Source organism: Syzygium oleosum, unplaced genomic scaffold (genome assembly GCF_021117445.2).
Source record: "Syzygium oleosum isolate NSW1041296 unplaced genomic scaffold, Sole_v2.1 Sole_v2.18, whole genome shotgun sequence".
NCBI lineage: Eukaryota > Viridiplantae > Streptophyta > Magnoliopsida > Myrtales > Myrtaceae > Syzygium > Syzygium oleosum.
In genome coordinates, this window is record NW_026607502.1 from 2,146,684 (window position 1) to 2,156,753 (window position 10,070).

General features: G+C 40.4%; 1 protein-coding gene across 1 annotated transcript; it reads left to right on the forward strand.

The window, feature by feature from the left end:
* Positions 1-2,160: 2,160 nt before the first annotated feature.
* Positions 2,161-3,907, forward strand: LOC130140437 (GDSL esterase/lipase At5g45910-like). The gene is made up of 4 exons (XM_056319802.1): positions 2,161-2,468; positions 2,645-2,869; positions 3,375-3,523; positions 3,668-3,907. The coding sequence occupies exons 1-4, from the start codon at positions 2,228-2,230 to the stop codon at positions 3,905-3,907; spliced, it is 855 nt and encodes a 284-aa protein (XP_056175777.1). The 5' UTR covers positions 2,161-2,227.
* Positions 3,908-10,070: the final 6,163 nt, after the last annotated feature.

Sequence of the window (10,070 nt, forward strand, 5' to 3'; positions counted from 1 at the left end):
CCAAGTCTTCGCCTTTTGTTGCTTTAATCATCCATTGAAGTTCCTCATTCCATCCTCTTAAAGGATGCCTAATCCCATGTTGTGCAAGAATACTGCACCATATGCTGCCTGTCAACTCACACTAAAAGAATAAATGTGTTCTGTCTTCTATACCGGCCCTTTAGAAGTTGCACAATATACCAACTGAAGTCATCCATTGGCCGACAATCTTTGCTATTGTTAATCTATTTCTACAAACGAATCAGCCAATAAAATTGTGTTTGCTAATGCCGCCGGTCCAAATTAGATTATACCACTTCGCAACCGATCCCACATGTCTAAGTTCGTCATAAATTTCTTGGTAACAATACCTTAAGCTATGGATAACTGAAGTTAGAACAGGTAAAAATTTAAGGAGACATCGCTAACTCTAAGCCATATTTGCTCCTAATGTTGATCTACATAATTGGAGTGCCTCTGCATTTGGTGTTGTGAACTCATATACTCCAAAAGGAAGAGGATGGACAATTGATAAGGTTTCAGAACATGCGGCCTAACAATACTTTGTTCTATAAGTTCAGAACGAGCAATCCTAATCTTCCTTCCCTTTTAGGTGAGCAAACTACTTGTCATGCCACTTCGTGCGATCCATGATTTATTGTATTACTTGCCTACAAAAATTGATGGATCCTCTTTTCAACCTTGTATATGATTTGCTTTGGAAGTAAGAACATTTGTATCCAATAGATGGATGCAGATGGAGATGAGAACTAATTTGGGTAACTCTAGACGCCTTGCATAACTCATATACTTAATGCCCCAACTTTCGATTTTCTTAAAGAGAGTTTGAATACTTCATTGGACTAAAATCTTGAATGAATGTGAGTTCATATTTATGAGCTTGGCCTTGGACTTTTTCTTTGCGATCCTCAGGATAATTTATTGGTCTAAAGCTAATCGTGCATCTTAACAAGTAGTATCACTACTTGTATATGATTTGCTTGGACTTTTTCTTTATGATCCCTAGGATAATTTATTGGTCTAAAGCTAATCGTGCATCTTAACAAGTAGTGATACTACTTGTGGTAATCAGTGGCCACCAATATATGTCAATGTCTTTATAAATGCGATCTAATTATAGAAAATTTCATGCATAATTACGGATTTTTGGGGAAAATTATCATTACATTACCATTTGGTTGAAGTGACTATGAATGAAGGCAGGTTTTACGATGCAACAATGTGGGGTGGAATTTACTAGATATAAATAGTTGACTCATAAATTTGATTTTAATTATTCTGTTAAGGTGGATCCAACTATATAACATGAAATTAATGGGTTCAAACTCGGACTCATCTTTGGAAATTTTCTCATAACAGGGTATTGGAATGTTGCGGTGCCACCCAATTACGATAAACATGAGGCCAAGGGTTAATTTGCATTTGATTCTGGACACAATATTACACGAGAAAACAATTTATAGTTAGATCGATTGATTCAAAACCACGTGACTCGGCATATAATTTGAGAAAATAAATCATTCTGGAGCTGAAAAAATATCCTTAAATATTTCAGCAGCTGAAAAAATAATTTGTAAAAATAAATAATTCTAGAGCAAACTAAATACCGTAACACAGATAAACAGAAGCAGCAAAATAGAATCGCTAACTCAAAAGAAACTTGTCGATTTCCTTAGAAACGTTTATTAAATTTTAAAGATGATTAATCATTTTGCCAACCTTTTCTAAACTCAAATTTGCCAAAACCAACATAGATAAAGAAACATATTATCAATCTTTTTCATAGATATTGAATAAGAGGAAAAGTTGGTGACGTGGCAAGTGATGAGAAGACATTCTTTTCGTGGGTTTTGATAAATGGTTTCTAGAAAAATGTTGGAGGAGGATCAAAACGATGTAACAAATCGAGATAACGACAGTCTCAACAACGGAACAGAAGTTTTAGAATCAACAGCCTTTGTTGCCTCATAGAATGACAAGTAAGAGGTAACAACAAAACGACTCGATAACCACAAAACGACGTTATCATGGCCCCCATATTGTTTGTCGCCCTTCCATCTCACACCTTCTATAATAAGCAAAGGGCATATGAACTGCCTTCGGCTTTTTAAGCTCACCTTGAAGACCCCAAACTTCACCAATTGAAATTAGCAAGAGGGCACATAAAATTGTTGTCCAACTCTCTTTGCATCTCCAACACTTTTCTGTCTAAACACGAGTGGTTGCCATGAAATATACTGCAATAATCTTGGTCTTTCTGCAATGTTGTCTTGCTTTGCAGGCCAACTCGACGATCCTGCATAAGTATGAGTCGATCTTCAACTTCGGCGACTCCTTAAGCGACACCGGGAACTACTTCCGGTCCGCAGAGGGATCTCCAACTGTGCCGAATTATCCTTATGGCAAGACCTTCTTCGGGCATCCGACCGGTCGTTATTCAGATGGACGTCTTATAATTGATTTCATTGGTATGTAGTTCTCCCGACTCTTCTTTGCTTTTGTATATGCATGCTCTTGTTAGGAAAAAGAACAGGCATATGAAACAGAAGGCCGCTGTTATTTTCGTAAATATTTGGATCTTTAGCAGTATATATCCACGCTCAAAGAAAGAGTATTTTTCTACGTTTCGTATATGAAAATGAAGCGGAAGCAGTTGGGTTACCCTATCTGAAGCCATATCTTGAGGTAGTCAACGGCTCGGTTGATGCTCGCGGTGGAGTTAACTTTGCAGTTGCTGGTGCCAAAGCTCTTGATCCGACATTCTTTGAAGCTCGACACATTCGAACGATCCCCATGACGAATTATTCCTTAAGCGTTCAGCTCCAGTGGTTCAAGAAACTAAAATCTTCTCTTTGCACATCACAACAAGGTAGATATAAACCCTATTTTTGTATGCTCCCATTGAGGACTGACATATACAGCAATAACTTTTGTGTACGTCCATTTTGTGTCATCGATCTTATTCACTCAAGATATGGTCATCCATAGAGGTGATTTGGTAGATCTCAATTATATGTAGCCCGTAAATCTTTCATAGGATAATCACTCAGAGTTAGCATATTTTGTATTTTCAACTCAGAAACTGAAGGTCATTCGTTTGAATTCCATCAACTGCATGCAAGCTGCTCCGGGTTAGGGTTACTTGCTTAGGCCAAAGGCCTTAACTTTATCGGTTTATGGGGTTTGCATGGCATTTTAAGGGTCTCTAGATAGATGGTTTTCTACCTCCTTGCTCTTGCATTATTAAATGAAATAAAACCAGTCTCTCTTTGAGTGACTATAGTATAGGAATATTTCTCAGTCATTACCGTCTTTTATTCAATTACTTGAATCATTTCATCATTTGATTTTTGCTTTCGTTTTTTCTTTCGCAGATTGCGATACATATTTCAAGAAGTCCTTATTTCTAGTGGGGGAGATTGGTGGAAACGACTACAATCTTGCTTTCGCCCTTGGTGCAACCTTTGAGCAGCTCCGTCCCATTGTCCCAGATGTTGTTGGAGCCATCACCAATGCAATCAGCGTATGGCCCTTTCTTTTCTTGCAAGTGACTTGAGCACAATACTACTTGTTCAACAACATCTTACAAAACCGAGTTGCTATCTACTTGGTTAACCTTTTCTTACTACTCCAATAAATTTATTTCCAAGGCATGTGATTGTTTTAGATGCTCATCGAAGAAGGGGCGGTGGAGTTGGTAGTGCCAGGAAATTTGCCGATAGGTTGCTCGACGTCATACCTGGCGACCGTTCCGCGTTTTACCAAGGACGACGTTAATATGACAACTGGTTGTCTCAATCGTTTTAATGAATTCGCCAAGTACCACAACGATTATCTCCAGCGAGAGTTGCAGCTTTTGAGACAAAAATATAGCCATGCAAGGATCATCTATGCGGATTATTATTGAGATGCCATGCGTCTCTTTGAATCACCAAAACAGTATGGTGAGTTTCCTTTCATCTTAGTTCATGATCGACGGTGAATAGGCATATACATAAATAGAAGATTTATCCTACTTTTGGTTTAATATGGTTCACCTGATTTCCCTAAGCACCAACCTTTTTGTCCTTTTTTGCAGTAACTCAAACCTTTTCCCATGTAGAGAAGTTCTCTGGGAAAAAAACAAAGAATTATTTTTTTTGCACATTGTGTTGAATTTCCCTTTGCTTGCTCAACATAAACTAAAAATAATTCGAGATGACGACCAAAGCGCGTTGAAAAGTTTAGTCCTGTATGAAGTCTCCTCGGACGTGTCACAGGTTTAGTGCAAAATAGAGTGGCACGGATATGTCACTACATGGCATCAAAATTAATCGAAAACTTGTGGCTCTTGATGAACTTATAAGAGTGAGTAGTGAGATCAATGTCCTCTTGTTTTCAGGTTTCGGTAATTTGATACAGAAAGCTTGTTGTGGAGCTGGTGGACCATTCAATTTTGACGCCATGAAGATGTGCGGTTCCAAGGGCACAACTATGTGTACAGAACCATCAGGTTACATACTTTGGGACGGAGTTCACTACACCGAGGCGGCGTATCGGCACCTGGCCAAGGGTTTACTCGACGGTCCCTTCACTTCTCCACGTCTCGTTAACTAGAAGTCCGAAGGGGACAGTGCATAAAGCTTCGATTCTAATGTCAAAGATGAACTTATGCTTATGTTATTCTACCTGTTTCTTCTTGTTTCAGAATTCCATCCTGTAACATTTTCTTGTTGGATTATCATGCATGTAATGAGTCATGAATACAGATTGTTGCTATTGCGAGCCACTCAACCAATTAACTATCTAACTTTTCTCAATTACTGATATATGATCGGATCCTCAGAAATTTACGTTTTTGAAGGGTTGACATAGTAATACTAACGATTTTGAATAGCACAAATTTATTCACAATATTTTCTTTTTATTCCTTTCATTTTTTTAACGTTTTACTTCTCTCACTCTAAGCCTCTCCTCCTTGAATTCACTGAATATAGACCTCCTCCGCCGTTGTCATCGCCCGTGATTGTCACCGACCTCATTCCGAGCGACCCCATGAGCACAAATTCTCGATACATTTTCTTTCGTTCCAAATTTTTTTTTCCCATATTCTTCATTCCCACTCCACCTCTATCCTCCTCAACTCCACTGTACACAGACCTCTGCCGATGTCGGCCCCCAATGTCACCTCCAGCCTCCATCCATGTCGGGCAATCCACGACCTATTGCCCTGTCGTCGCAACCGTCGTGCGTGATCTGCCTCTGTCTCTCTCGTGCATGCGTCAAGTCACTGGCCACCAAACTAATTGCACGACTAGATAGAGGATGATCTCCAAGTCATGACAAATCACCGTGCATGTCGGGCGAGGGCCGGACCTGGGTTTTGCCGGCCTGGTCCTTAAACTCAAATTGGGCTCAAAATATGAGCCCAGTCCAATCGAGGCCTACTCCTACCAAGCCCTAAACTAAACCTAAGCCTTGATTTCAATTTCATCTAGCCTAGCCTACTAAAAATAAAAACCTAGCCCAAAGTAAAATAGACCGGACCAGAACAAAGCGGGCCAGCCAGATTAGCGAGCCGACCTGGATCGCGAACTCTCCCTCACCTGCGGTAAAATTGCCGCTACGGAGATGGCCGTGGTGAGCAGCGCCGCTCGTATCCGTCTGACTGAGGGTGTGTCCAGACTCTACCTTAGGAGCAGGCTGGGCGCTCGGCCTAAGTCCAACCAGCTGTTGTATATTTAAGCTGTTTTCGATATATTAAAAAGTAACGGCTTTGATAATAGTCATGATCGCCATGAAAGTCATCATTTTGTAATGGTTTTGCAACGCTCGTATAACGGCTTTCTATTGGCTTAATAATGAATTTATAACGGTTTTTTAACGTTTGATTTATTTCTTCCTAAATTCTACATCATTTTATAATAGCTACATAACGGTCATATTCTTTTTTAATTACCAATTAATTTATAATAGTTTCCCAACGACTTTCTTTTTCTTTTACCAATAAATAGTTACTTTGAACGTAATTGGAAAGTGATATCGATATATCAAACAAAAATATTCTTGTTTTTCGTTACAAATATTTCTTTCATTTCTTTACTAGGTTGCACACATAACATTGTTCCCCTTCCTTCTAATATTCAGTATGGAATATAAAAGAAGATTTGTTATATCTTGAAAGGATAGACGCTAGGGCTTATCGCATCGAGTTTCGTATTTCAAGAGGCGTAATTATCCTTAAGGACAGTGCTTACATGCATAAGATAATTGATTTTATTTTCTCATCTTTTCTAACAGATTTCCAACAATTCTTATTATTTTTCATGTTATCTAATATTTTCCCAACACTAGCGATGCCACGGCGGCGGTCCCGGTGGGGTTCTTGTGGGACACCCGAGCCGTGACCATCGGGGGGGCCTCCGCGGACATCCACAATGACCCTCTCGGCCGACCTAAAAAATGGTGGAAGGGATAGCGGGGATGCATAGAAACGGCCAAACGACCAATGCGCGGGAACTCCGACACCACGGGGATGCCTCGACAAGGTTGGGCCGAGCACAAACGGCTCGACTCCGATCAAAACAGCTAAACAAAAACTAGGTCTCATTCAATCTTTTTAACAAACAGTTTGAGTGCATCACCGAAACCAGGGATTTCCGGCTCAACCGGGACTCAAACCCACGTTGGAACCCTCGATACACGACATACAGGAACAATGGAACAAAAAAGAGTGGTGACGTGGGCCAGAGCTTGCGCAAGCCGAACGGTCGCAAGCTCCGATCCAATGTGCCCAAAGACAGGGAAAACAGGGGACTCACAGCAAAGAGAAAAAATAGGGCCCCTACCAGCCTTGGCAGCTGCGAATGGAGTGTGAGCTTGACAAATCGGACAATGTTCGGTCGCCCCACACGCCTCCGAGCCTGGATCCCCGGGAAATCGACATAATCCAAAAAAAATCAAGAAAAAAAACGAGCCGAGACCTACCGTTGCTTAGTTGCGGGAAAAGGGTCGTGCTGGCGAGTTGTCAGCTGCGGTGGTCACTGGCGAGGCCCCTTCGCTCTCTACTCATGCTGAAAACTCTCTCACGGCTCTATATTTCTCCCTCTCGACTCTCGGTCTCCCTGATCTCCCCCCAAAAATATCTGCCCCCAGTCTCTTTTCAAGAAATCCCACCGGTGAGTCCCTCTACCACCGCCTCTCTCCTCGTAACCAAACAGGTCCATTTCCATTAAGGTGGCCTCTGAACTTACAACTAGAGCTCCCCCTCCATTGGCCGTAGGCCTATCGGCTGCCTGCTCTCTTTGTCCCCTATGCACATGCGTGAGGGAAAGAAGAGGAGAGAGAGGAAAACGTTGGGTGGCTAGGCGCGAAGAAAAGGAAGAAAAGGGGGGCTGGGCTAGCCCACCCGTTTCGCCCCCCTCTTCTCTTTTTTATTATTATTTTATTTAAAAGATAATTTTAAATTTAATTTTTTTAAGAGGAAAACATGTTCTAATAAATTCTATTAATGTAAATGCACCTAGTATCTACATGCTATGCAATTTAATTTTACTATTTTTGCTTAGGGAGCTATAGTTTGACCCTATATTTTCTGTGCAATCTATCAATAAATGTTTAGCTAAAATTGAAGTGTCAACGGCTGCCCTTTTTTTAAGGTGAGCTTACAAAGGTTGCATTCAAAGACAATTGATACCTGGTCATGCAAATGCAATGAGTGCTATTTTTTGTGGGATCACAAATCCCATTTTTAAATGTAAATTGTCATGATGCAAAGAAAGTAAAGCCTACTTAGAGTTATTTGCCTTGTCGGAGTGGTAAGAGTAATTGCAGGCATGAAATGGCACTTCAACCTATCTTTGGTTGCATTGACATTGAAAATTGCTTATCTAGGATCCGGACCTAACTCCAGTCACTTGTCAGAGCAATGAATTGTTTGTCTTGAACCTGGACTTATCCCCGGTCGCCTGACATAGCAGCAAAGATTACTTGCCTAGGACCCGAACCTTTCTTTAGTCACTTGACATAGCAATCAATGATGAGTGGCTTGTTTAGTACTCGAACCTTTCTCTGGACATAATAAAAGGCGGTATGACCTATTTGCTTGGTACCCGAACCTTTCTTCAAGGGTATGATAGGTCGATGATGGATGCCTGTTTGGTATCCAGACCTTTCTCCGGACGCTCGACCTATTAAGTGCTCGAACCTATCTTTGGACGCTCAATAGGGCGAAAATAGGCTACCAGTTTGGTATCCGACCTTTCTTGGGCACATGATGGGGTCAAGAACGAATGCTTGTCAAATATCCGACCTTTCTCAAAACGTACTGACCTTTCTCGGGACGAAAGCCTATTAAGTGCTCGACCTTTCTCGGGATGTATCGACCTTTTTCGGGACTAATGCTTGTTAAGTGCCCGAGCTTTCTCGGGGTGTACCGACATTTCTCAGGACGTATGCTTGTTAAATGCCTGACCTTTCTCAGGGCGTATAGTAGGAATAAAAATCCTCGAAGGGGATACCTAGATTCAAATTCATATACTTGGTGAGATGCACAGATTTCGCCTCCAGCACTCGAAAAAAGATATCGGGAGTGACAACTCGAACATAGTGAGTGCTAGTGTAACAATAGAGGATACCTGAACAGTCATAGGTACTCGAAAGTCTAGAATACTTGGACAATCACAAAAATTCAAAAATAGAGGTAGAGATACACTTACCTGGTAGTATCTTTGATCCTCGAGGGTATGTCTTTTGTAAGACATGATTAATGCAACATGCATTCATAGACAATCAAGAACACATTTACTTATACATGCTGTAAATTCATTTAGTCAAATGGGGTTCATGCATGACGATTTTGCCAATATCACATTACCAAGGTTCCATTGGGGAAAAATCATAGCAAGATAATCTGGACTCATAATGTGGATGTCCCGAACATATTGAATGAGGAACTTTTAGTCCGAAAGGGCTTTCCACTCACTCTCTTTAAAAAGGCTGTTTTATCCCGACCATGAATGCGAGATCACAAGAATCACTCCATCTCACTGTCATCATGTCGACAAGGGTCATAGTATTCTCGTAAGTGGTGCGACCTTAGCAATCCAAGAGGTCATTATCAGGACCGTAATGTGGAGTTAGTTAATGTTTTAACAAAGGAGATTGTCGGAGTCGAGGCTACGAAGGAAATACTCTGCAGTCGCCTACGGACTTACAAGTCAAGAATATTTCGTAATGGGATAGAAATAGTCTTTCTCGCACTTCTTCGAGCGAAACTTATAAACATATGAATTCCTACATTAATTCAAATGCCCCAATCGGAAGAGACTTTGCAAGGGATGTAACGTAGGCAAGGTTCACGAGTTAAGAAATTAAAAGGGTTCATTAGGCTCAAAAGGACTGAATTGGCTCTCGTACAATAGGTTTTATGACTTTGTGAACAATTTTTCCCCTCGTGGAAGGTCGCGACAAACGTATCCCTAATGTAAAAGTTCATGCGTCTTTGGATCGTTCAAAAAGTGAAGATATATTTGTTGTGCGTGTATATGTACATGCTTTTATTTTTGGATTTGGCCGGAAGAATCATGAGTGATAATATTTTTATGCCATAAAAAAGAACTATAAAAAAATTCCCAAATTCAATATTCCAAGATGTTTTCATTTCATAATAAAGTAATAATACCCGAATTTTCTTTTAAGTATCTCTTTATTATGAGTGTGTATATGTATATACTTTGTAGGGGACGTAACGTAACCTAGGTTCACAGTTGAGAAACGAAAGGACTCGATAGATTCAAAAGGACTTAATTAGCCGTCGTACAATAGGTGTATGACTTTGTGAACAATTTTCGCTCTCGTGGAAGGTCGTGACAAACGTGTCCCTAAAGTAAAAGTTCATGCGTCTTTGGATCGTTCAAAAAATGAAGATATATTTGTCGTGTGTGTATATTTGTACAGGCTTGTCTTTTCGGATTTGGCCGGAAGTACTATGAGTGATGATATTTTTACGCCTTAAAAAAAACTATAAAAAAAATTCCCAAATTCAATATTCCAAAATGTTTCATTTCGTGATAAATTCAATATTCCAAGAT